The sequence below is a fragment of the Melospiza georgiana genome, chromosome 9, assembly GCF_028018845.1.
Source record: "Melospiza georgiana isolate bMelGeo1 chromosome 9, bMelGeo1.pri, whole genome shotgun sequence".
Classification (NCBI taxonomy): domain Eukaryota; kingdom Metazoa; phylum Chordata; class Aves; order Passeriformes; family Passerellidae; genus Melospiza; species Melospiza georgiana.
The window spans coordinates 21711216-21738911 of NC_080438.1; the positions used below are offsets into that span (position 1 = coordinate 21711216).

At 45.9% G+C, this 27696-nt stretch overlaps 1 protein-coding gene across 1 annotated transcript; it reads left to right on the forward strand.

The window, feature by feature from the left end:
• Window positions 1-178: 178 nt before the first annotated feature.
• Window positions 179-27696, forward strand: DMAP1 (DNA methyltransferase 1 associated protein 1). The gene is made up of 10 exons (XM_058030554.1): window positions 179-217; window positions 590-745; window positions 3274-3365; window positions 3751-3946; window positions 8252-8410; window positions 9509-9676; window positions 10620-10805; window positions 13666-13737; window positions 24556-24628; window positions 26443-27696. Exons 2-10 carry the CDS (start codon window positions 644-646, stop codon window positions 26787-26789), a joined length of 1395 nt encoding a protein of 464 aa, XP_057886537.1. The 5' UTR covers window positions 179-217; window positions 590-643; the 3' UTR covers window positions 26790-27696.

The window sequence follows — 27696 nt, forward strand, 5'->3', positions numbered from 1 at the left end:
CGGGCCCGCAGGGACAGCGGCGCCGGCGGCCTCGGGTTAGGCGGCCACGACGTGCCGCGAGCGGGACTCGAACCCGCCACCCTTCTCCCTCACCCCCGCGCGGTGCGTTCCCCAAAGCGCTCCGGGCACTTCCGGGCGCCTCTTGGCGGGAGCGGAAGCGGCGCTGCCCGGGCCGCCGTATGCGCCGCACGTCCCGGTGGCCGCGGAGCCGGCGCCGGTGGGTGCGCGGGTCCCGCTCGGAGCGGGGCGGCCGCGGCCGCGCGGGGAGCGCCGCGTCTCGCACGCCCTCCCGCGGGCCTCCCGGGATCCCCCCGCGGCGCTGCGGGCCGCGGGCGCGGCGTGCGGAACCCCCGGGACCCGCCGGGTGCAAGGCCCCGTTGTTGGGCCTGGCGGGGGGATGGGAGGCGGCCGAGGGGGGTGTGTGTCTATGTAGATATAAGTGTGTGAGTGTGCGTGTGCACGGATACGCGTGTGTGTGCGCGGATATACGTGCGGGTATGTGTACACACACGCAGCCACGCGTGTTTGTATGGGTCCGGGACACCCCCGCGGGAGTTAACCCCCGACCCCCGGTTTCCCGCCCTCCCAGAGCTGGAGGGGACGGACAGGACGGCGCAGAGAAGGCCAGAGGGCAGGCGGAGCCATGGCGACGGGGGCAGATGTACGGGACATCCTGGAGCTGGGAGGCGTGGAGTCAGAGAACACGGGCACCATCAACAAAAAGGACATCATCAACTCGGATAAGGTGAAGTGCAGTGCCCCGAGGGGCTCCTGCGTGATTCCTGGGCACTTTCTGACCTTGCATGTGGTGTTTGGGGTGAATATTGGAAGAAAGGATGGAATTAAGCGTGTACCTTCTTAGTTACCTGTGCTATGGCATCTGGTGTGGGATTTAAGCTGGAGCTGTGTAAGCTGTGTCTTGCTGAGCTGGGCCAGGCCTCAGGACATTCTCAGCTGTCTTTAAAACTCTCATTTTGTGAAGTATCCAGCTCTAAAGCAAATGGAAATAATACAACACCGTCTTGTTTTAGAAGACAGAAAATATTGTCTGACTCGACTGAATGACAGAAGTCTTCCAAACTGTGTGTGGAAAGTGTGTGGCTGGGGTTTGGGACAACTGGGGTTTGCATTGCCTGGGGGAATGTGGCAAGTTAGTGAGCTCTGTTAAGGATGTCTGACATGATGTGCTGCATTCTGTGTGGTAATGTGCTACAGTAACTTGTGTTCTGTGTTTTAAATTTGGGCAGGGTCATGGGCGTTCCATGTTTTGCAAGGTGTTGGGAAGGTCAATTTAGGAGTAGTTATGGGATGTGGAGGTGCTTTGAAATGAGCTCTCTGGTACAGAGATGGTCTGATTTGAAGTAAAGCCTGTGCATTTGGGAAAAAATCAAAACAAAACGGAAGGAGAGGCACTGTGGTTTCAGTGCCTGGCTAGGGCACACAGTATAATTGGTGTGATGGAAAACCAGTGAGTTTCAGTCATTTAAAGACTGAAATGTTGGAATTGCTGGTCATGGGCTGTGTTGGTGAACAGTATCTGGTGAGCAGCCTGATGGCTGGATTCAGCCTGAGTGTTGCCACTGAGTGTTTGGAGTTGTGAGTTCCTTTGGAGTTGTGAGTTCTTTGATTTAAATGAGTCTGTGTTAGGCAGCAGAGAGCCAAGGGAGTACTGGGTGCTGGCTGTCTCTTTGGAGCAGGGGACAAGATGGTTTTCTCCTCAAGTTTGCTGTAATGGGAAGAGAGAGGAAGGGAAGGTGCAGTGAAAAGTTCTGGGAGGCATGCAGGAGGGATTGAATGAAACATTCTGAATTTCTGCAAAGTACAGAAGTGAAGCCAAACCAAAGATGTAAGCTGTTATCACATGGAGAGTGCAGAGTTGCTCATAACAGTGCAGTTCTCAGTCAGGAAATAGATCTATTCTCAATTAAAAAAGAAACAGATTGATGTCTTGAAATCACAGGAGAACCATGAAGTACTTTCCAGTCCATTAGTGACTGAGAATGTTAAAATAAAAATTACTAGGCATAAAAACATTTAAATCAGCACGACCAAGTAATTTGTTCTCAACTCCTAAAAGGGCTGGCTGAGCTGATCTCTGGCCTTCTGATATTAACTTTTAATAAATCTGGGAACTTTGGGGGAGTTCCAGAAGCCTGTGTTCATAGAGGGTGTGTGGTGACCTGTGGGTAGCTGCCTTGGTTGGCCTTACATTGCTGCTGGGCAAAGTGATGGACACACTAGAGAGAGGTGCTTGGCTAGGGATGAAAAGGTGCTGATATAATGCATGTCTGTCATGAAGTTTTATGGAAAGCAGCTGTAGTCCAAGATGAGAGGGACTTATTTTTTCAGTGCAATCTTGAATTTGCTTGGTAAAGGTGGCTGTATGGATTTAGCAGAATTTATGATGCAATGTTAGTTTTACTACGAAAAACATTCTGATTTAAAATTTGGTAGTGATATGGTAAGCAAGTATGTAATATTAGTGTGTGGGGTAGTAGTTATAAAGATGGTACAGTTAGACCAAATGCTCACTAAACTTTTCCCACTCGAATGAAATGTAACTTTTAGTGTGGCTGTTACTATACCTACCTGAATCCAAAGCTGGTCACCTGATACAGGTGATTACTGATAAACTTGTGTATGGGTATGAGCTGGGCTGTGTCTTAGAGACCATCAACTCTGTCAAGGGTTTAGGGGCCACGTTGGGCTGTGTACACTGAATTCCTCTTATGAGGAAACTGTAAAAAATTTGTTTGCTGTGTAAATGGGAGAGCAGAATTTTGGGGGCCAGAGAACTTTGGTAGGTGACACTGGGGGTTTTGCCGAGGGGCTACTGCAAGGGTGTAATCACAGATGGAAAAACTGAAGCTGCTGCAGAACAAAGTGACAAAAACTATAAAGAGCTGAGAAGACATTTCTTACTTGAAAAGGTGGAGAATCACGTAATTAAGTGCATTAATACCACTGAGTGCATGCCTAGTAAGGAAGGGCTTAATGCACCAGCCCCTGCAATCTACAGCCAGATGTTCAGCTTGGAATTTAAGTGTGTTATCAGCAAGAGCAAATGTGGGTACTGGTGAGCCCTATCACTGAAAGTTGGGTACATTTTGTCTGTCAGTGTCTTCCAGCAGGAATAGGCACTTTGCTGGAGAAATTCAAGGTGTCTAAAACCAGATAAAAGTAAAAGCCATCACACGGCACCAGGTTATACAGTTTTAATGTTCCCTCAGGAATTTCTACTTCTGAATCTAAAGTGCAATTTTTTTGTTTCAGAAAAAATCCAAGAAATCCTCAGAGACATTGACGTTTAAGAGGCCAGAAGGAATGCACCGAGAAGTTTATGCACTTCTCTATTCTGACAAAAAGTAAGAGCACATGGTCATCTGTGCTGGTTGTGGGGTGGCCTGGGCTTTTGGTGGCAGGGCATCATCCTCTTGAAATCAGGGGCAGTCTTGCTTCTCAGATTGATTCCCCTTTGTGCTCAGCCCATGCTTGTGCCCTTCTCAGTCATGGACAGTGTCTGTTTTCCCTCTTCTAAATTTGAGGGGTTTGCTTGATACAGGAAATTAATTAGATACAGGCAAAACAGTTAATGCAGACAAACCAGTGCTCTTAGCCTTTGTATCTAATTTTTTCTTAATCTCAGCTGGGAATAGCACCTGCTTTTCCATCTGCAAAAAGAGTTCTGAGCTTGAAATCTCTTTGGGTTTGCTTCTTGCTTCTCATCACCAGCACTTTTCTCCCCCACAGGGATGCACCTCCGCTGCTGCCAAGCGACACAACTCAGGGTTATCGAACAGTCAAAGCAAAACTGGGCTCCAAGAAAGTCCGGCCTTGGAAGTGGATGCCTTTCACCAACCCAGCGAGGAAAGATGGAGCCATGTTCTACCACTGGAGGAGGGCAGCAGAGGAGGGGAAGGATTACCCTTTTGCCAGATTTAATAAAGTAAGTGGGAGCACTTTCAAACAAAAGCATATGAACAGCAGCTGGAAAATACCCTTCAGTCAGTTCCTTGGCTGTCCAGATGGGAAGTTGATTCTTTCAACACGTGAAGGCTGAGTTATATTTGGTAATTGCATTTTGAATTGCAGCATGACCTGCAAGCTTGTGACCATGGACTGATGTCTCCAAATCATTCAGGCAAACAGGCTTTGTATGTGGTCAGAGCTTGGTAGAGACCCTGGTGTTTCAGGTGTGCAGTCATGGATTTGGTGATTTGGTGAGGAGAACTCGTGATAACTACCTCTATTCCTGACCAACACCCTCCCCCTGATTACAGGCTCAGGATAGTAAAAGGTATTCTATTCTAAGTGAGACATAAAAGTCAGAAATCTTGCTATTTTGCTCAGTATGAAAAAAATGGCTTGAGCATCATGGCCAAAAAGGTGGCTTGGAACCTCTTGGCCAGATTCCAGCACAGATGCTGAATTACTTTGTGTTCCCTCTGAAATTGCTCCCGTGGTATCAGTGTGGTGCAGTCCCCTGTTCTTTGCATCTTACATTAAATTGTCACAATGTGTTGTTGTAATCTCCTGCTGTCTTTTGTCCCAGATGTATCTGCTTTGAGTGGCTGCGCCTTTTATGTGTATGCACAAAGAAAACTACATCAAGATTTATACTTCAAAGTCAGGACCTCCAAAGTTAGGAAGGAGCAGAGTTAGGGTGCTTCCATAATGTAATTTCACTCCCTTCATGATGCAAATATGAAAGAGGGAGAAAACCGTGTGCTAACACGATTCCACAAAAGCTCTGCTTGTGTGTAACCGTATACAATATTTTAAGTTTGTAACCCACAGAGCATCAGCTCTAACAAAGCTTGGCTTCCTGCAGAGTTAAGTGGTTGGTTGACCTTATATGTTAGAAGGCTCCAGCTCTGACTGATGCTTTTCCTGTAGCTGGGACATTGGTAAGAGCCTCCTGTGGTATCTCTTCTCTGATGTCTGGGGTGGAAGTCTGAAGTATGACTCACTCAGTCGAGGCACCTACCTAGCTGTCTGAGTGAAACTTTGTGAGGCTAATTGTCTCTAAGACTCTACTGCTGGAACTGGTTTTGGCTGAGTTCAACTGAGTTTATCAGAGGGGGCCACACATCACATCTGGGTGTTTTAATTACATGATTCTCGTTTCCTTAACTTTATCAGGTACTGTGAGCTGACAGGCAGAAGAGCCTTCAGCAAGGCTGTAACCTTTAGATTAGTGATACAGACCTCTGCCATCTGCAAATGCACAATTACCTAATATCAGGAGCAAGTTGTTACCCTTGTGGTGCTGTAGTTGAGAAAGTTGAAGGCACTGATGAAGAGTTTTGCAGATATTTGCTTTATCAGAGGAAGCTTACCTACTTTTCCAGACTCTTGTGGGTTTCTTCTCACATACTTGATACCTCTGCCTGAATCTTTCTCTCCCCTTGCCATGAGCCTGTTTTCCTGTGTAGTCTGTCCTGTTGATCACTCCAGCTCTTTAACCAAGCTCCTGGGTCACTGCTCAGTTGCTTTCCCTTTTCTCTGTGCTTCCAGTCTCCAGTACAATTCCCTCCTCTTTGCTGTGAGATCCAAAATGTGAACTTGGGTTTCACCATGTACACTGAGCCTTGTTTCAGGCTGTGAAATAGGAGTATAAAAGCAGCTTTGCTGGTGTCAGAGCAAAGCCCTCTCTCAGCCAATACTATTTTTTTTTTATTACCATCAGTAAAGGCTTAGTGAAAGAGTATGAGAATGGGGCAAATACATATTTTCCTATTTTCTGGTGGTCTTTAGCTTAAGGATTTCTTAATTTGAAATTTGTGTTTAATAATTCTTGCTAGGTACATTCAGGGCAGAAAGCTGCTTCGTGAGTAACCCATGCTAATGAGTTCTTCAAGTTAATTTTGTGTGGTGTGCAAAGGTGCTTCCTCTGCTCATTTCAAACTGCTGCCTTGAGGTTTAGTCCCTCAGAGATCTTGTGTTACATGATGTAGTAAATTGTCCTTGCTGTGTGCTGTGTTCTCTGTAATGTGACATGCCCTCCTGTGCACTCTCTTGTTCTCAAATATCCTTTCTTTTGAAATGTGTGGACTAGGAGTGAGTGTTCCACTTAGGAGAGCATGGTGGATTTATGTGGGCTATTTTCTCTATTTCTCTCATAATTTTTACTGTTCAGTTTGAATTTTTACCTCTATTAGGCATTGTGCTGATGCTTTCACAGAGCTGTCTTGTGGCTTCAGGATCCTGAGCAGTTTCAGCTAATTTAATACTCATAATTTTGTGAATTTATAGTGTGAAATGTTGGGCTGAGAGAGGTTTTCTGGGCTATTGAATCCTCCTCTTGGCTCTTTCAGGTCCTCCAACAATCCAGTCCCTTTCATAAACTGATCAAGTTCCTTTTGAATAGCACTTGGCTTTTCCTGCCCCTGTGCTTCCTTGGGAAGCTCTTCTAGGCTGTCTTTGCTCCATTTCATTTCCAGGTTAAATTTTCCGTGCGTGTTAAATTGGCATTTCTTTGCAAGTCAATTTCTTTGTTCTTATTTCAGTTGTTCTTTTCTTCCCATGAGTATTCCTTTCATTTCATCTAGCATACTTGAAGCCTGCAGTCAGATTCTCCTTCAGACTTGCTTTGCTAGGCTGTGTTCTCTTCCAGTCTGCTCTAGGAAGGCAGACTCACCACCCCATTACTCATGCTCTTCTCTGTACTTGTTTCCATTTCAGTGCATCTCTCCTGACCAGGGATCAGTAGTGTTGGAGTTGCTATTCCTGCCAGTATTCTTGTTGTGCAGTTGAAACACTGCCAGTTTCTGCTGGAAATCCCTCTCTGGGGATCATATTTGCCTTTTCATGGTTATGTTGCATTTGAATGTATTGTCAGCCCATGGTTGGCTCAAGCTTTCCATCTGTTCCCACCTTCTGATTTCTTTCAGGGGTTCTCACCTGAGCAGCCATGAATGGGGCTGAGGAAGTGTTTTGGAAGTATCTTTGTTCTTGTCACATTCTCTTGTCTACTGAGGCATCTGCCATGATCCACTGCAGAGGGCCCTGCTGGCTCTTCTCAAGTGTGTGTGTGCTCCTCTAGAAATTATTTTTGTTTCGTGATGTGCATGGGACATCCTTATAGTGTCTGGTAAGATGCTTTGCTCCTGGTGGAGGTGGTACTTGAAGGTTGAGGTTCAGTGCATCCCCAAGAGATCTGCTTCACCTTTGAGTTTCTGTGTCTAAGTGGTAGAGGAAGGGCAGTAGGCCTAAAGAAGCTGTTACTTGGAGGCTCAGAAATGCTCCTCTGAGCTCCAGGGAGTTCATGAGGATGACTTTCCTCGTGACAGGACACAAAACCACAGAGGTGTTGAAGCACACCTGCTTGCATGCACACTGTTTTCTTCTGGAGGCAGGACCTCCTCAGGCTGAGCAAAGTTTTGCTGCAGGAGGGAGTGAGAGGCAATAAGGGAGGAAAGCACAGGGTTATTTACACTTTTGCTTTACCACATGCTAGGATTTCCCCTAATGTAGTAAGTATTTTTGCTGTTGCTTTAGTACTCATGTGACACTTGTGTTCTGGATAGAGGCCTTGCAGAGCAGTCCCAGGCTGGGGACAGGAGTGTGGGCTTGGTCCTTTAGGACACTGTGAGAGTTGGACTGTCATTCGGCTCTGTCATTCTGCTGGGGGAAAGATCTATGGGAAAGGGAGGGACAAAGTTATCTGCCAAGTTTATAGCCTTCAGTTGTACAGTACACAGTCTTTCAGATCTTCATGATACTGTCTGCACCAAACATGAAAGAAGTAGTCTGAGTATCAAAGGAGAAGGTGTGCTAAAGGCTGGGGATTACTGCCCCTTGCCTTTCCTGTTCTTCCTGTACAAGTGAGCATGTCCCAACCTAAGAGTCAACTGTCAGAGCACTTTCTGCCAAGGTATTGGTTTTGCTGTATGGGAGGAATGCAGGGAGGCTGAATCTTGGTTTCACTGTCATGTTAGCCTGAAATTTTGAAACCCATAGTCAGGATGTGGGTTGCTGACCTCTGCCTAAACCATCTGAAATAGGTTTCAGCCTCCTAGGCAGTAGTTCCTTGTAGGCTTCCCTGAATGTCACGTTATGGCCTTGGGATCACACATTGCTCCATTTCAGGTCCTCTGCCTGCTCATCGTGTTTCCTATGCGGACTCATTGCTCAGGGTGCTGGCAGCCCCCTCCTGTCAGTGCTGTACTCACGCTCTTGGCTCAGGTGTCTTGGCAGCGAGGAGGGCAGTGCTGCAGGAGAGCTACCATGGTTTTCTCTCTCTCCACAGACAGTGCAGGTTCCTGTGTACTCAGAGCAGGAGTACCAGATGTATCTCCACGACGACGCGTGGACCAAGGCTGAGACAGACCATCTCTTCGACCTGGCTCGGCGCTTCGATCTGCGCTTCGTGGTCATTCACGACCGCTACGATCACCAGCAGTTCAAGGTGAGTCCTGGGGGCCAAGCAACCTGCTGCCGTGGCATGTGCAGGGTTTTCTGCACTTGAAAGACCAAATTACCCTTTATATCAACTTAATTAGGGGAAAAGAATGAATTATTGGCAGCAAGGAATATTGAATTTCCAGCACAAGGCATTGCTGTTTGCTTTGTTTGTAATTAAATCCACTGTGACTTGTTCTCATTCCATGTTGTGTTTTATTAGAAAGTTAGAGGGTTTGCACCTGCCAGTAGAACAGCTCGTTGTTCCTTGAAGATAAGGCAGCTGGGGAGTTTATTGGAGCAGGCTAGGTGTTCTGTATTTCAGTCTAGGCCCTTGGAGAAGGATCTCCCAAAACCCTGGGGGCTGAGACTTTCTCCCTGGTGCTGCTCCTGACTTGTGGTCTGACATGGTGCAGGTTTCTATCATCTCTGCTGTAAAACAGGGACTGTCAGTGGTCTGAAATTGCAGCCCTGGTGTCATGATTGCTGATCTGCTATACTGGTTCCATGCTTTCTGGTGACATAGGGAATGATGTGACATCTACAGAACACCTCCTTGTTATCCTCTGAAATGCTTACATGAAGAGCAAAGTAAAATAACAAGAGTATGCCCAGCTAAGCAGCCAAAACTAAACATGTTTTGGGCTTGGGTTAATGGAGCACAGCTCAGACTTCGTGAAATGATGGGCAGTGAATCGATGCTGCTGATACTTTGGCTGTGACTTGAATGACCATTGTCTAGAGCAAATTGGAGACCTGCACATTTGTTGCAGTTTCCTGCTTGCAGGCTTTCTCCTCTCAACTCTCCTTGCATCCTTTTATCTTCACTGCTTGGGATGCTCCACTGCTGTATTGTCTCTAAACCCTTAGCACTGTTGAATCTTTTGGTGGGTATTTTTAGAGCAGTAGCTGTAAACTCTGGCAGTTAATTCATGCAGCTCACTGAGAAGCTCGTCCTTCCCCTGGCACTGCAAGGGTCCCTCTAGGCCTTCCCAGGCACTGTCTCTTGTACTGTATGGGACATCCTTGTGGTCCTTCGGTGGCTACTGCACAAGGTTTTGCTTAGTTCTTCCATAATGTTGTCATCCTGTGATGTCTTCCACAGAAAAGGTCAGTGGAGGATCTGAAGGAACGGTATTACCACATTTGTGCCAAGCTGGCAAACATTCGTGCAGCTCCCGGCACAGACCTAAAAATCCCAGTCTTTGATGCTGGCCATGAGAGACGAAGGAAGGAACAGCTGGAAAGGCTTTACAATAGGACACCAGAGCAGGTAACTTGGGGAAGAGAGCATCACTTCTCCAGGAGATTGATAAGTTGAATCAGGAGGTGTATGATGCAGGCCAGAGGGTGGGAAAGGTAAAGAAGGGCTGGACAAGAAAAAAGCAACACCTGGGTACAGCTTTTGTTGTTGGGTTAATGTCCCTTTAAGGAGTTTAAAAGGACAATCATTGAGAAACCTGACTATCCAGGAGAAAGGTCTACATGAACAGAGTAATGGTCTGACCTTCTCAGTGACACTGACTGTATTAGTCCTCTGATAGAAGCAAATTCTCAGTGTTGTTATGAGTATACCAGAGTCTCGTGGAGAGAGAATTTTTTATCTGAGAGTAGAAATCTTTCCAGAAAGCATCAAAGACTAAATCTACATGCTTAGTTCTTCTCTATGTTGAAGCTATTTGAGGGTCCTACAGTTCAGAGATTAAGAAAGTGTGTTCTCCATAGGCTGGGGGAGAGCATCAGTTTCAGTTTTCAGTTAGTTCCCCCCAAGGACAAGTTCATATGTGACTTACTCTGCTTCTTCACCCCACTGATAGGTGTGAGAACTAGGCATAGCTGCTCTAGGTTCTATATGCTATGACTGGGGCGGGGAGTTTTTTTCTTTTCACAACACTGTATTTACAACCACAGCACATTTGGGCTTTTTAACCCTTCTGTGCTTTTGATCTCTGGAAAATGGGATTAGTAATTTATGGATTGTTGAAGGGTGCATCATAAAGGTTGTGGTGCAGTACTTGCCAGACTGTAGAGTGGCATTGCCGTGGGTGCAGGGTAAGGTTATGGAGTGTAACGTGCTCTACAAATCCAAGAAGTTAGGCAGGAGCATGAAATCATTCCCGGGCTGGCCCAGGGCAGAGCTGCTGTCGGTAGAGGGCCCCCTTGCCTTGCCAGGCCTCCTCTGCTCTCTGACTGCCCTGACGCGCTCTGCTCTGCAGGTGGCAGAAGAAGAATACCTCATCCAGGAGCTCCGTAAAATTGAAACCAGGAAGAAAGAGAGAGAAAAGAGAACCCAAGACCTGCAGAAGCTCATCACAGCTGCCGACACCACCACTGAGCAGAGGCGTGCTGAGCGCAAGGCTCCCAAGAAGAAGCTGCCACAGAAGAAGGAGACAGAGAAGCCTGTAAACATTTATCTTTCTTTTTTTTCCCCTTTACCCTGTTTATGCTCTGGCTGGGTAACGTTTTCTGCAGCAGTCCTGTGGGGATCAGGCCCTTTCTGGGTGATAGGAGTAACTGCTGGCTGCCTTCTGGCACATGTTTTTTGGTTACATCTTTGGAAGGCAGATTGGTGTAAGGCAGCCATTGTCTGAATCCCCTGGTGTGCTCTCAGTCTCTCTCCCATTTGAAAAATGCTGGTTTAAGTCCTGTTTATCTTTCCCTGCCTGAGAAAAGGGATGAAATAATGCCAGCTGTTAATGCATCATGGCAGGGAGGAGCATGTCTTCCTGCTTCTTCCAAGTGTACTCTGTTGCTGCTGTGTAGGGTTGGCCCACAAAGCCATTGTCTTTCACCTGCCTTATTTTTCTAGTTCAAGTTTTCCTTTTGTCCCCAGCTCCTGGATCTCAGCAGCATCTCCCCAAGCTATGCCTCTCTCCTGATCCTCAGTTGTGATCAGAGCAGCCTTGCTGTGGGACTCTTGTATTCTGGGAGCTGTTGGCTATTTCTCCATGAGCTGAGCTGCATTCTAAGGAGCCCAGAACACAGCTTTCACTTCACATTTGGTGCTACCTCAGCTTCCCTTACTGGAAAGAGGTGGACAGCATGGACTGATCTAAATTCAGCACCTTCAGTAGGAAAGGGCTGTTAAAAAAATCTCAGATGTTTCCAGTGAGTCCCTCAGAATTCTTGTCCCTTCACCTTGTGAACAGAGAGTACTTGAGTAATTTTTCTCCAAAAAGTTCTGTACAGAGAGCGGGGAGAAGCAGTGAATTCTAGACAGTTATTGCTTGAAGTGTGCCTAATGGCCACCACTTGCTCAAAACACTCTTTTGGTGTGTCACGTCCTGTGTGTGTCCCTGCTGTGTGATGAGTATAATACCACTGGGCACCTTTTGCATTGAATTCCCCAAAGGGTTGTTCTGGGAAAGCTCAGCCATGGTTGGCATATCTCCCATGAAGAAAGCAGTTTGTCACTGGTGGGAATGAACAAAAGGGGGCTAGAGAATGGGACTGGAAAGATGCTGAGGGTGCCAAGGCAAGGGAGTTCACCCCTAAACGTTGTCTAGGACCTGTCTGCAGGCATGTAGTGCATAGGCACACCAGGGTGGGCAGAGAAGCAGTTTCTGTTGTTGCAGTAGCATCATTTCATCCATGACAGAGTCCATTAGGAGTCAATTACCAACTATAGCCAGGAAATGTTAAGAAAAAAATGGCATTTTAACTAAGAATTTGAATCGGGAGCTGCATCAGCATCATTTCAACAAAGGAAAATCATTTAGCAAAGAGTCAATTGAGGTTGAAGCGTTTACAGCATGTACAGGCTGTACAGGCACATGAGGCAAAAGAACCCATTTAATTGCTTATTGCTGAATGCAAGTCAGAGTTGGCTTGGCTGAGGCAGTGATGCTGATTTCCCCACACTGCTTGTGTCAGGGTGTTCAGCAACAAGCTGAGGGGCAGAGTTCAGGGAGTTTGGAAGCCAGCCTTTGTGCAAAGGAAGCAGACAGGATTGGTTTTTGATTGCAGCCTTGTTTGTCTCTAATAAGGCAAGCAGGGAGGCTGTATCCTACCAAAGATCAAAGTGATCTCTACAAGTTCATTAGCCCTATTGGTAGTTAGAGAATACTTTTTCCTTCATGGCCGTGTGTAGGAGTCTTTTCCCAGGTCCTCTCTTTATTGGACAGACAGCAGATAACTGAAATAATCTTAATGCCTGACCATGCAGAGTGGTTTGCAGGGTGCCACCTCAAGACCAAGACCTAGAGATAGCTGATGGGGATGTGAGAGTTATTGGCAGGGAACTTGAGAAATTGAGTCACTGTCCTTCAGCATCTCTTATGATCTTGGGGCAGTCCTGGCTGTCTCAGCTCTGTCTGGAACAAAGAAAGAGCAAGCTGCAGAGCCTCTCTGCAGAGAAATCTGGGTACAGCAAGGCAAATGCTGTTTCCAAAGAAATGGGGAGATTTGAGTTGACTTGCTTTTGGAAAAACACAATTGTGCATGTGTTTTGCAGAGGTTGTGGCTATTCTTAGCTTGAATCATAAGTATTGCTGATCCACTCAGGGGAACCCAAACCATTCACTGCACAGATAGCCTGGTTTAGTATTTTAAAAATCTGCTCACCTTTTGCTTTCCTCATCAGCATAGATTTTTAAGGGATTGTATTTATTTTTTTCCATTTCATTGAAATGCAACTATATGCTCCACTGTTAGCAGCAGAAACATGGAAGTTTGCTGCATTTTAATGCTGTACTTAAAATATGAAGAAAGAAATAAAACTGTCTAATGTGTGGACAAATGGCAAAACACGTATGAACAGCAGGCCTCCCTGGGAGGGGGCAGTCCTTGCATCCTCATTAGTGGCCTCAGGTCTGTACAGATCAGAGGTTTCTCAGCTCATTCCTTTGAGAATTTACAGTCAAAAGGCAAGATTTAGGGAAGTCCTGGGCTGTTTTGATCAGTGAAATGGGTCAAATTTGGATGAGGATGATACTGTGCAAATATGTATAACTACCATGTGGAGTCAGGGTTTCTGTGTGGGTGGATGTAAGTCCCTGTGCAGAGCAGCGCATTTAAACCAACTGACCAAAAATGTTTGAGCTTTCCAAAGATGCCTTGAGTAGTTTTCTCAATGAATTGCTTGGGATTTTCCCACTGAATCCTGTTGTCTGGGATTTTCCTCTTGCCTCAGCTCTGACGTGTGGCCGTGGCAGGTGGTTCTCTGTCATAGGAAATGGTGTTTCCCCTTCAGATAGCCTCTATATGAAATGTTGTGTTTCTTGTGTTTCCTCCATCAACACATCCTGTTTCAATCTCTTTCAGGCTGTTCCTGAGACTGCTGGCATCAAGTTTCCTGACTTCAAATCTGCAGGTGTCACGCTGCGGAGCCAGAGGGTAGGCTCTTGTCCTGTTCCCATGGGACCTCTGTTAATGTCTTTCACTTTGCCTCCCTCTCTCCTCATCCTTTTATAGCTAAAGAAAGTCGAGTTCTTGCCTCTAAAATAAGAAAGGAATTCTATAAATGTGGAGACTCAGAAACCTGGAATGCTGGCTCTGTGGAAGCCAACTCATTGCCTTGCAGAGGCACCTGAACTTGCTGGTGTTTGTCACTAATGTGCCTGCTCTGCTGTTAGACACCTGTGACACAACCAAATGGAGCTCTCTAGTCCAAACAGAGCTCACAGCCAGAACTAATGGGCCTCTTGGAGCATGTGTGTTGCTAGCTGAGAGGTTCTTTTGGATTGGTTTGAGCCGGAAAGGACCTTAAAAATCATCTAGTTAAGATGATTAAGGACTGCATGTTCAGGTTGTATCTTGAAAAAAGCCAGAAACACATAAACATGTAGAATTTTTAGCTTTTCTATTTACATTATCTTAGAAGATTTTTTTTAAACCCCCCGTGTTCAGTCTGTTGCAGAGATACTCCTGAGTAAAGAACTTTTTTGCTGTTTTTGTATTGCTTTCATATATCAGCAAGACTTGACCCCTGCCTCTTTGCCACAGGTTTTGGGATATCAAGTAACTTAAACCTGCTGGGTCAACTGAATGTTTTCAGAGAAGTTTTGATATCAAAATCCTGTGTGCCTGTACAAGTACTTTTTGCTTTTTTCCTAGCAAAAAAAAAAAAAAAAAAAAAAAAAAAAAAAAAAAAAAAAAAGGATTTTAAATTGCTTTATTATAGCAAAGTTGGATGAGTACATTCCTTGCCTGGCATCCTCACTTGGCACAGTAAATTTAAATGACAGTTTTTATGGAATGCTCTTTTGATATCAGACTGGTTGCAGATCTTGCTGGCTGTTAATAGAAATGTGTTTGGGATAATGCTGCTTTGATGTACTGGTGCATGTGTGTGTTAGAGGTGGGATGCCTCAGCAGGGCCACTGCTGGGGGGCCCCTTCAGTGTACCAGTGCCACCATCTGCAGGATAAGTGTTTGAGTGAGGGGCTACAGCCTTGAGGAAGTCACAGTCCAGAGATAAGCAAGATTGCAGTGCAGGTGTTGAGATTTATTGAGACGTGGCAGATGTGTTCTCCAGCACTAAGATAAATAGAGTAATTTATGGAGATTGATTTGGATTTTGAAAACTAATAAGTAATGGTTGATCTTTTCTATTTTTTTTTACCCCCTCTGGAAGAGAAGCTGAGCAATAATGTATCAGTGATGGAACCATCTGGCAAAGCCAGCAGCCTTTTTGTGTGCCAAACAGGCAATTCAAATCCCAGCCTTCATGAAAATGGGTGCTACTTGCTTTTATCTGTTCCCTCATGCTCACAAGATGCAGTGTTAAGCTGAGGCATGGCAGTCTGATTCAGCAACTCTTAGCCTGCAGTGTCCAAGCTCCTGGAGTGACCTAGAGCAACTTTCTATGTTCTTCTTGAAATTTTTAAGGAGATAAATGCTGTTCTTAGGATTGCCAGTGGTTTGTGAGTTAAAAAGATGGTTCATCACTGATCTAGGTGAAAAAACAGCACCTTGCTGTTTGGAAGTGTGAAACCTACCTCTAAGCCAGAAAAATGAATTCATTTGTGGCTTTTAGCCAGTCACCTGGCTTCCTTATCCAAGCCTTCCCTGTTTTTAAAATGGAAGCTATGAGACTCACTTGCTTCAGAGATGCATGATGGGGAGAATTAATTACATGAGGTCAGTACAGGCCTTTTGAACTGGCAAGAGGTGCTGAAGTGCCAACTGTTATGAAGTTGACAGTCCATGCTAATCCAAATTATTTTACTTGTGGGATTTATATGGTAAACCCTCTGATCTCCAGTGATGTGGAATTGATCAGGGTGGAGGCTGACTAGGACTAAGTGAGGAATTGGAATGAAGTGCTGGAAATTCATACTCTGGCAACATCCAGCATAAGATGTTTTGCCCTTAGCACATTGAAAAATGATTTCTAAAAGCTTGTTCTTTCCTGCAGTAAGTTCTTTTTGCCTGAAGACCTCAAGAGTTCCTCACCTAAAGGCTTCTGTTTTCCTCCTTTGTTTCATACTTTGCTACTGTGCTTTATGCCTTTCGTGGTTAGGTGAAGTTGGATTTTGCAGTGAGATCAGGGCTCAACCTCTGTCATGTGTGAAAAATGTACCATATCATCCCCAGGATAATAGCACTTACTCTTTGATTAGAGATTTTTTTTTTCCTGAGGATTTACAATTAGTCTGAAATCTGAGTTAAAATTAATTTATAGAAATGAGTCCTTGAAGAAAAAGTTAGGAATCCGCATTCAACTTAATTTGTTCCCAGTAGTTTTTGTGACAATAGCCATGGCTCTTCAAATTCCCTGTCATTACAGCTTACACAATCTTATGGACAGGCTGAATTTGAGGACTGTTTTTTTCTCCCCCTGTGAGGATTAATGGTCACTTAGAGCCATTATTCTTCATAACTGAAAGTTTCTCCTTCAGCAGACGCTGAAGAGTAATCTTCTGCAGGGACTTGGACAAGCTGGCTGCTATCAGACTGGCCTCAGTGTCCCATTGTTCTCCATGGCACTGTGGCCACAGGCAAAGGAGGCCACAGCCCCCGTGCCCTTGCTCTGCTTGGGATTTCCCTCTGCCTCCTGACAGCACAGACTGCACGTTTCTCTAAGGCAGTGGCAAGCTGGGCATTATGAAAAGCTCCCTCTTAATTCAAGGCAGTGTATTGCCTTGGTGCCACTGAGAACAGGAGGCAGTAGCAGATGTTTGGAGAGGGGTGAGCCTTCTAAGAGTTTCTTGAAAAGAATTTTAGATCTTTGCATTTGATGTTAGTAAAACAGTGTTATGAAAATAGCATCAGAAGTGTGTTATTAATCCTAAGCATTGCTTCTGGAAAACTTCCTGTTGTACCAGCTCTGCTCAGCTGGGAGGTCAGACAGCCAAAGAGCCAGAGGAAAAGAGAGATGTGTAGGGAATTTGAACAGGGAAAGGTGAAGAAAAGACTAAAGGGAAAGCAGGGAGCTATGAGAAGGGAATGCTTTGCTGTGGGTCTGCCTGAAGGAAAGGAAGATGGGAGCTGTTGAACTTGGATCTTTTCCAGGATCCAGACAAACAAACAGTAACCTCATGTTTGTTATCTGGGCATGATGCTGCTTCAGTATGGCAGAACTGAGTTTGTTCTGATTTCATCACAGTGTTTCTGTACCATGTATGTTCAGCTTTCTTTTAAATTTAACCTTTGTTGTGTTCAGAGCACTTGACTTTGCCATATTTAACATCTCTGCAGTGTGTTTTAAGTTCTCTCTCAGCTCTGTCAGTGGATTTTAACTTACAATTTTGGTAATGCTGTTGAATTGTTGCAGCAGTGGTTTAAGAAAGAAGATGATGCATGGGAAAGGGTGGATGTTTGTACCCACTCCTGCATGTTGAGGTGTATGTCTGTGTCCTTGCTCAGTTCTCATGGGTTTGGAAGCAAAGGAACTGGAAGAGAATTGATTTAAGTGGTGTCTCATCTGGAAACAAAACGAAACCTTGTGATGAGAAGATGTTTGTAGAATTCTCAGTCTGCAGGAAGGATTGAGGGATGCTCCAGCTTAGTCATTCAAAGCTGGCCTCCTCCCCTCAGAAAAGGCTTCCAGCCAGCAGCCTGACTCCATCTGCTTAACTGGGATCTTGTCGACCTTTGCCAGTTGAACAAATTAAGAAAGAAATAAAGGAAGGAAAATTACAAGTAGAGCTTTAGTACCCATTGATTCAAAAATTCACACTCACCAGCTTTTAAATGTTTAGTAGCCTTCTGAGCACTTTTTTAGCACTGATTAATGAATAAGAATTTACTGTGGTTGTGTGGGGAAGCATGTGTGTGAGTTCTTCCATTTTTTTTTTCTTGGAGTGAGAACTAAGTGCTTCCTGCAAGTCCAAGGTGAATGATATTTCTGGAGGAAGATGGGTTGTATGTATGTGTTTAGACATGTTCATTCTCTGTATTTGGTCTGACCAATAATTACATGGCCAAGCACGCTGGCTGTTTACCCTGCACTGGAGGCTCCTGGCTTCTGTTCCTTCCCTGTCATTAATGCAAACCCAGACTTCATTGGCAGTGAGCATGTGACACATCTGTCTGTCCTCCTGTGATCAATACTGTCCCTTCAGAGGTTCAGCTTTTGAAAGCAGTTCCATAAAATACCAGTTATTCTTATTTGGATTTGATAAATTTAATTACTTGAAGCAATTAATTATTTATTTGCTTTGTATTGATTGCACTCCAAGGCGTTCTGACATCAATCTCATGGAGATCAGCACGCCCCTATTAGGTGGGGAAAGTTTATGTTTCCAGGTCTGAACATCCCATGGATTAGTTAGCTGAGATGTGCTTGTTGCTTCTGCTAGCAATTTTTCATTAGTGAAGTTGTATGTTTTGCACTCTTCAAGAGAGTGGCTGGGAGTAATTTCCACAGGGAGTCTGACAGGTGTAGAAGGGAAGTAGTTCTCTCATTTCTGTGAATAAAACTTATGAAGAAATGATGCAGGCTGCATCGAATTCATGTTGTGGCATTGCCATCTATTTGTTGTACTATATGCCCTTTAATTAGGGCCAAGAGAGTGCTGGTGCATTTCCTAATCAAACTCCTGTCTGTAGAGAATGAAATAAGATGAAAATATTGGTGTATTTATTTTTAGAGAGAACTGCAAAGGATACAAAATCTTGAATGAACTAGAGAAGGTGAATCCAACATGCCTTTTCCTCCATTCTTGTGTTTAGCTAAACTGAAAGGCACTTGATGTTAAATTGCTGAAAGAAAATCCATCCATCACCTTTTTTGTGGAGGTTATTGATGTAGGAGAGCATCTGGACCAAAGCCTTAGTAGGTTCTTGGGTATAAGGAGAGCACTCTGGCTACAGGAGTGGGATCACTCTGGGTCCAGGAGTGGGATCTTTAAAATAAATTGCAGTTCTGGAAAGGACACTCCACGTCGCTGCTTCTGTTGAAACATCCAGTACCAAACAGTGTCCATGCAGTATGAGGCCTCAGGGAGCTTTGTCAGTCCTGGATTTGAGAAGCTTTTAGTATCTTTGTGTGGCTCTAGTGAGACAGTCTGGGGTGTCATTCATCAGCCAGTTTCATTGTGTGCAGAGCTCCATATATATCACTTTTTTCTTTCATTAGTGTAACCAATATAATGATTGGACTGCAATTAGTCACTCTGTTGTTGGTATTTGTGTAAGTGGAGATTCACTTAAATTATTTAAGAGAAAAGCATCAATTCAAGACTAGATGCATGTGTTGCTACACTTTGCTGTGTCTGATCTGGAAGTTTACATAATGTTCTTGTACTATGGTGGAGTGTCCTTGGAATTCCCCCTCCTGTGGCCAGTCTTAGGGTCCTCCCTGCAATCACAGCACACACTGCTGTGCTCTTGGTTTCTTTCTGTCAGAGGCTGCAGCCATTTCCATTTTCTGCAGGTCTCAGCTTGGTCTTTGTCTGTAGTGAGAGCAGGGGTAGGACTTACTGGGAATCTGCAGATCTGCTTAAAACAAACTACTGTAGTGTCATTCTGGTAATGTACTTTTAGCATAAAATACCCCCAGTAAAAATATCCTGTGCAGTTCTTTCTTCTGCAGCCCTTCAGTTCCATGCAGTGAAGCACTTCAGAATTTCAGAAATGTACAAGTTCATATCTAAAACTGAATTTTTCAGCTGAGGTTTTTCAAATTCCAGAGCTCTAAGACTAAAGTACTTAATATGGTTCTTTCCTTCCTTGGGTCTTAAAACTGTACAGGAGTGGAGGCTCTCTGCTCCAGCAGAGTAGAGCCATGCAACTCAGGAATGTTTGACCTTCAGGCAGAAAATGCAAAAAACATTATTCATCTGAAACTTTAGCACTCCTTCCTGGAAATCCACTAAACCATTCAGTACTCTAAAGATATCCATGAAGAAAGTGCCTAATGAGAAAGTTTTCTTGCTGCTGAAATCCATAAGGAAGGTGGTTTTCAATGTCAGTGAGCTGTATTATAATGCTGAACAATACTGTTACTGGTGCTGGTGCATAAAACCACGGGTACAGCTGTACAGGCTGTACAGGCATAGGTCAGATGTGTGGAGATTTTAGGGTTAATGTTTTAGGACAGTTATATTGTTTAGGATTGGGGAAGGCTGATTTTAGGAAAAAACTTACCTTAAAATTGAATTAAAATGAAGTGCAGCATCAGGGAGGGTTCATGTGAAATATTTAAATAACCACTGATTAATTTTAAAAACCTTGTATTTTGGTGGTAGACCAAACAAAAGGTTTCAGCACAGAAGAAGATTTTTTTGGGGAGGAGTGGGAAATTGGGAGCATCAGAAAAGGAGCATTTATGTGGAAAGTGATGGATTGAGAGCAGGACATTTAAGATGACCACACAAATACAATCACTCACAAGGCCCTGACTGAATCTGTAGGTCCTGCAGACCTCTTCCATTCCTACTGCAGATCCCCATGACAGCCTCTACCTGCCAGGTGGTGATGCTGTGAGACACAACAGGACTGTGTTGCAAGCTCTGCTATTATTTAGACTTCATTACTCTACTAAAATAGATTCAAATACATTTACAACTATGCTTAAAAGTATTAGCATAAATCATGAAAACTGAATGGCACACAGAAATAAATGAACCAAGTCTGTTTGGGGAGGCTATATCTTCAGTTATTTCTTATCCTGTTTGTTAATTTAATGAATTTTGCCAATTAGCAATTAATTTGCAGTAGGTCTCCTAGTCATTAGTGTGAATTAGCAAGGTTTTGTTGGCAAAATGCCTCGAACATTAAATAAAAACCCTGTATCATGCAAAACCTCAAGGGTAATCCATGGTGAGATCCTGTAGAGAAATTGAGCTGCAGAGAGTCCACTCCAGTCCCAGCCCTTGCTGTGAAGGTGTGGTGGCTGCTCTGGTCTGATCTTTTTAAACTGCATGACCCAATACAGGTCAGTGCCCTGTATTCCCAGACCAAATGCATTCCAGCAGAGGCTGTGTATCCCAGGCAGGCTCTGGTACTGTGGCTTTGTGGTGTTGACTCACAATTTTCTGTAGCTCTTTATTTTTCTCTTGGTACACGCAGTTCGTGTGTTTAATGCAGGTTGTTTATAGCAAGGACAAAGGATTACAGTCCTTAAATCAAAAGTGATGTTGGTGTAATTATAAGCACAGGCTAGTGTTGCAAAGAGGGCTGTAGGGAGAGGCTGTCAAAGGAGAAGAGCATCCAAAATATAGTAACCTCAAAAATCCCAGCTAATCAGTTTTCTGACGGGAGCAATCTGTTTCCCAGGTATTATTATTATATGGGGACTTTAAAGATAATAAATAACAATAATAGTCTGCTATGAGGAAGGAAAGAAAAGGGCAAATGCCATTCACCTCAGAAGCTGTGGTTGCTCACTGGAGTTCTCAGAGGAACATAATTTTCCTCAGCCCCTGTGGAGGCCTCCATCCATGACAACACCAAGAACATCCCAGGAGCTGTGGTGTCAGCAGTGAGGTTGCCTGAAGGGGTGCTTTCATTAATGCAGAGATATGGCCCACAGAAACCACATCTCCCAGTGCAGACATCATGAGCCAGAGGGCTCTTCTCTGGGCTGCTGGCTGGCACTTGTGGCCCCTGCAGATCGCTTTATTCCTTGGGAATGAGGGGCAAGTGAGCACCACTTCCAGCACCGTGCTGCTTCCCTGCATATCTGCTTGAAAGACCAAAACAAAGAAGGCTTTCTGATGTAAGCTTGGTCTTACCAGAGCTGTACAGAGCATGAAGACTTCTCCCTTGCAACAAGGCAGCCCAGCTAACGGACCTTGGCTAACAGATTATCAGCAGCGTTTGAGTAATAGACTGCTCATTTAGTTTTAATACATTTTGCATAGAGAGCAATCAGCCTTCATCAGTCTTAGAGATGAATTGGCTTAGCCAGCTAAATTCTAAAGATATTAGTCCGACAGCAGCCACATAAATCATAACATTTTCTTAATGATGGTAAAATTAAAATATACTCTTGCTTTGAGAAACCAATGAAGCCTTCCTGTTTGCAGGCCAGATCCTCCTGCCTGAATTAACAGGAAGCTTAATTGATGTGGTTTTAAACTAAACTCACAGTCCTACTCTTCCTCAGCATCTTAAGTGTTCCTTTCTTTGAAGTTAAATTAATTTGTCCTGCCTCTCCCTGCTCCATCTCCTAATCTTCAGGAGTGTCAGTGTGGGACATGATCCAGATGTGCACAACATCACAGCTGAAGGCTTTGCTTAGTGGAGGCCTCCAGGAGGAAAGCTTGTGTTTTTCCTCTGACCAACAAACCAAGAGCTCCTGTCTGTCTACCTAGCCTAGCCAAGGATGAACTTTTCTTGTCCTTTGTTCCTGAAGCTGGCTTGGTGCCCAGCGTGCTTTTGCCAGAAAGGAAATTAACAGAAGGGAATCCTGTCTTTGGCTAAAAAGGCTTCAATGTCTGGTGTTGGGGCAGGAGTGAGGACACTCTCAGGGCTGTGATAGTCACACAAATGTTGTGTGTCCACAAGCTTTTCAGTGAGGAGATGCTGGGCTTGTTGTGTCCCCCAGATTAAGGGTAGCGCTTCTAACTAGGTCAGCCCTTACATCCCCAAGCTGAGGCAGATTTGGGTATGTCACCCATTTAAATGTTCTGTGTGATTCCTCATGGCACAGAACAATTCTTTGGGCTGAATCCTCTTGCTTTCAGGGATATCTTCCAGATGTTCTAGACTGACTACTCAGTCTTCTGCTGAGCTGTGCAAAGTGACCTTTTCTTCCTTGGCCTCCTGCTGCTAGCTGCAGTGGCACCCATGGAATAAACAGAACATCTCCTGTCCCAGTGCTCTGGGCTGCCTTATCTTAGGGCTCTACCCTCTCCTTTTCAGCAGAGCCTGTGCAGGTAATCTGTGCAGGAGAGCTCCTCAGAAGACCTCTTTCAGTGAGGTTCTGCTCAAGTTGAGACTCTGGGATGAGGACTTGACTGAAATCCAAATACGTGATAACTTTGACAGCCTTTCTTCTGCTAAAACAATCATTTTGTGGTGAACTGCAAAGAATTGGTTTCTTTACAAGTAGGAAAGAAGTATGAAATTGACTGCTGTGCAGAAACCTCAGCACTAAGCCAAAGACCTTTGGGGTAAAAAAAAAAAGGCAGGGGCAGGATGGTTTCTTAGAAATCATCTCCTAATAATCCTATTGGTCCTTTGCTGGAGTGCTAATATCTGTCAAAAAGGACCTGGTGCTTCTCAGCATATACTGTGAAAGGCCCATTCCCCTGGGGTGCTCCATGGCATCCATACTCTGGTGTCTTGGCTGAAGTGATGTTGTGGAGAAGGCAGGATTCTTCTGGTCCTACACAGGTCCTACACTGGTGTTGTGGAGCAGCTCTAACTTAACAGCCATAGCTGAGTTAAGTTAGAGCTCTCACTATTTGGGGATGTGTGTGTGCATGCAGTGCTCCTGCATTCAGAGGAATTAGGAAGTTCCAGGTGGAGCCTCTTGGCATTTTTGTGTTGGGGCAGAGAACATTGGAAGCAATGGGTCTAATTGGGAGACTGATGTTGGGCTGCCTGCTTTGGGCAACTTCAGCCTGTGGCTTATGGCAAGTAAGGTGACCACAGGCCCTCCCAGTGAGCTCTCCTCAGAGGCCACTTTTAAGGTGGGGTGAATAATGTTCCTTCCTTCAGGTCATTCCCTGCCACATTGCAGACTCGTGGCTGGGGGACTCGCAGCTGAGGTTTGGGCCCCTGGTCAGTGAGTGGTGTGTGCAGGATGGCTGCAGGATGCTCCTGCCTCCTGGCTGCTCCGTGGCCTGCTGGGCAATTTGGGTTGGAGATTGGGATCCCCAGGTTGAGGTGTGAGGTCACCTTTGCAGGGCTGGATGTGGAAGGGCAGCCTGTGCCTGTGCAGAAGGGTGTTTGACAATGCAGTATTGAGAACCATTTCTTTCCTGGTGTGTCTTCTAGCCTAGCCAAGTGCTTTCATTTTTTCTTGAATATGTCTGTGGGGCTTGGAAACCTGTTCTCCCTGCCATATTGTGCCAGCTGCATTTGTGCTGCTGGTAATCTAATAAATGCTTGGTCTGAGCAGCTAGCACTCCTGCTAGAGCCCAAATGAATGCAGAGGAAGGACCCTGCTAAGTGTGTGCGTTCTTCCTCTCCTGGCCAGCTCCAATTCCCTTTCATAGCTCACATCTGATGCTTCCTCTCTCACCTAGCCCCTTAGCTCCGATGTAAATGTGTGTGCACACTTCCGCCAGTCAAGTAACTGTGCTCTCTCTGTCTCTCCCCTTTGTTACAAAGCCTGCTCTGTAAATGAATCCCACAGGTCTGGGGCTCAGCAGGTAAAAGGAGAAGTGAGTCTGTTAGCGCATGAGTCTAATCAGGCCGGCTAAAGCGAATAAAGTAGGGCAGCATTGCACATTAGCCGCTGTGTAAATGAGCCCTTTGATGGGCTGGGCACCGCGGGAGAGGGTTTGAAGCCAAGAAGAACTTTTGTTGTTAATTCAGTGACACATGGAAACTGTAAAACAGCGTGTCTTGCACACACACGAGAGAGAAAATAAAAGCCCTCACGACCGGGCTTTTCAATACCTGCCCTCAGACCTAGTCTGAAAACTTTCAGCCCCTGTCTCCCTCTCTTACCACTTGATTTTCCTTTCTCTCCCTTTCTTTTTTTTGTTCCCCCTGCACTATAAAAAGAAAAGCTCTCTTGCCTTTTGAACTAGACGGCTGTGAGTGAGGGCTATCTCTGAGCTGTGTGGCTCTGTTACCTTTGTGTTCCAGATGAAACTGCCAAGCTCGGTGGGACAGAAGAAGATTAAAGCCCTGGAGCAGATGCTGATGGAACTCGGAGTAGGTGAGTAAAGGGGGCACGCGAGAGAGAAAGAGACACACAGAGCTAGCCTTTGTTCTCGAGATGGGCTATTTTTTCCCCTAGTAATACAGCCAGTTTCTTGAATAACAGTATGTGAATGGTTTTTAAAATATTTTATGTGTTTAAAAAAAAAAAGAGAGGGTAAAAGCCAGAACAAGATGCACAGGGTTTTTTTTTTTTCCTCCCAGTAGAAAAATCTTTTAAAAGAGCCTTTGTTTCTCTCTTGTTTGGGCCTTTTTAACCATCAAGAGAGGCAGCACAGTATTAGGAAGGCAAATCTCAGCCTTGCCAGGAGAGCTACTTCTAAGTGTGTTAGTGACCACGGCGTGCGCATTGTTCAGGGCTGCCCTGTCTTGCTTTTAAGCTTCATTTCCTCTTAATTTACTGCTCACGGTGGCAAGTCCAAAATGCATCTGGGACTGTTCATCCCCCCCTTTATAGGTTGCATGCTGTGTGAAAATCTGGAGCATCTCTGCTGAAAGGCGAGTAAACACACATCCCTCACTCTTGAACTCGAGTGCCTAAGCAGCTGAAAGAAGGGTTCACTTAACATGTACAATACCTGCTCGTGGCTAGAGGGGGAGAAGTGCAGCCTGTGGCCAGCGGCTGCTCTCCATGCAGTGGGGACAGTTTGCAGGTATTACAGGTCCCAGCATGCAGTGTCTCTTGATTAGACACCTGATGCTCCTTTCCCTCCCCCACTGTGGCTAGAGAGACATTTAAAGGTAGGAAAAGAGAAAAATAGAAAAATAGAAGCCTTGTTAATGATTTACAGGAGATTACTGAGCCTGTTTCCAGCACTGACTTCTGTTAAGTCTTGTGAGTTTTTTGGGCCAACTGGTTTGTGGCTTGATATGTTGTCTCAGAGACTGTGCCATTCCGAAGGCCTCCTGTGGCTGGTGAAAGTGGCTCAGCCAGGATGGTTTCCTCTTTCTGCTGTAGAACTAAGGGAGTTGCTGTTTGTGCTTGCTGGGGAAGCCTGAGGGAAGCATGCGAGTGCTTCTTGGAGCTCACTTTCCATGAGGGTAAGGAGGGGTTCCTGACTCCCCACTCCTGCCTCACAGAACTCACATATCTTGAGGGTCTCTTGTGGCTTCGGCCCTGCTGTACCTTAGAGTGCAGAACCACACCTGGGCTTTGTGGGGGTGAACCCAATGCCAGCAGGAAGGGGGTCAGGTGGGCAGCCCTGCAGACAGGGGCCACTGCTGTGTATCAGGACAAACACACAGAGCTTCATCCTTTCCTTCTGCAGAACTTGCAGCTCTTCCTGGCTCTGTGTGTGTGCATGGTGGGGTGCAGCAGAATGCAAGGTAGCTGCTGCTACAAACAAGTCTGTAACACAGCAGCAGAGCAGTTCTCTGCCTTGGACCTGCCCTGGGAGGAGCAATAAGAGAGGCAACAGAACTGAGCCTGTCCACCTGATGTTGGTGAAGGTGTAGGTAGCAGCAGGAGCTCTTCTGCCCTTTGCAGCAGTGTGGATCCAAACTCTGCAAGACAGAGCTGTCTTCATGTGACTTGGTGGGTGGCAAGATTCAATCATCTGGTCTTCCATCATCCTTCCCTTGCTGAGTCCTGGACTTTGCAGGTTCACCCTTAGTCCTTGGTCAGAACCAAAGGACAGCCTGAGAAATAGGAGTGCAGCCCTTAGGGATAGCAGTTGCTACTGATCCATGTTATTGGAGCGAGGCTCCTGGTGTATCTCTGTGGAAATGAAACAGCAGCCGAGACCTTTATAGGGATTTTTCATTGTAGGGCTGTAGGTCTGGGTGTTTAACAGGCGGTGTTTTTCTCCCTAGATCTTAACCCTATGCCCACAGAGGAGATTGTACAGATGTTCAACGAGCTGCGGAGCGACCTGGTGCTGCTGTACGAGCTGAAACAAGCCTTTGCCAACTGCGAGTACGAGCTGCAGATGCTACGGCACCGCTACGAGGCCCTGGCCAAGGCTGGGAGCATCGGCCCCCTCAGCGTGGAAGGCGCCCATCCAGATGGCCAGACAGGGCTCGGCATCGAGGAGGGCAAGGGCGATACCAAGGACCAGATCATTGATGTAGTAGGAGCACCTCTGACCCCCAACTCGGTGAGGAGGAAGGTCGGGGGGGCAGAGCAGGGCGCACTCAGGTCTCCGACGCAGATGCCCTGACAAGCGCTGGGGATGCTGCCCTGCTCTCCTTCCAGGCATGCGCGTCCGAGGGAGCAGAACACGCCTGTTCCCCCCCAAGGCCCAGTGCTGCTCTCTGGGCTTGTCTCCTGTGCTGGACAGTGTTCTTGGTGCTACAGGTGGGGTCAGCAGGGCTTTCTACATCCTGCATGCAGGCAGATGGCTTGGTGTGGGTGCCACTGTGGACCAAAGCGGTGAGGCTTTGGGTGATGAGAGCTTGTTCTAAGGCAGCAACGGTACAGCTGCAAACCTGAGGCATTTTGCTCAGCAGAGGGAAGCAGGTGGGGAAAGCAGTCTTCAGGTGATGAGACATGACCTGCCCGAGACCCTGGAGTCAAGCAGTAGCCCTGCCTGGAGCAGGAGGCTTGGGAAGGACAGAGGTGTTTGAAGAGCAAAGGAGGGTTTTTATACCCTACTTCCAGTGCCAAGAAAGAAAAGCCTGGCCTAGGGCTTCTTCCAGTGCAAGCCCTGTGGCAATGTCCTGTGCATGCACCTCTGCAGGATGTGAATCACCGGCCTCTCCTCCCTGCCTCCAGGAGGGCAGGTTGCCCAGCCCCTCACCACTGCCTCAGGGCCAAGGGTAAGCCTGGGGATCAGCTGAGGCTGCTTTCCCCTCTGTGCAGTCCCCTGGCACAGCTGAGCTGAACTGCCTGATGAAAGCTGCCCATCTCTACACCGTGGCATCCCCGACGCCTCCGACGCACTGCCCCTGGTAGCGGCACAGACCTTTACTTTCTGAAATGTATAATGTATTGCAGGATATTGAGAACACCTTATCTGTCAACGGCAGAGGCGACACGTTAACCTGGACTTGAGTAATGTCCTATTTGATTGTGACAATGTTGAGTCGTAAGGAAGAGTTCCACTGAGACAGGTTCATGTTTGTAAA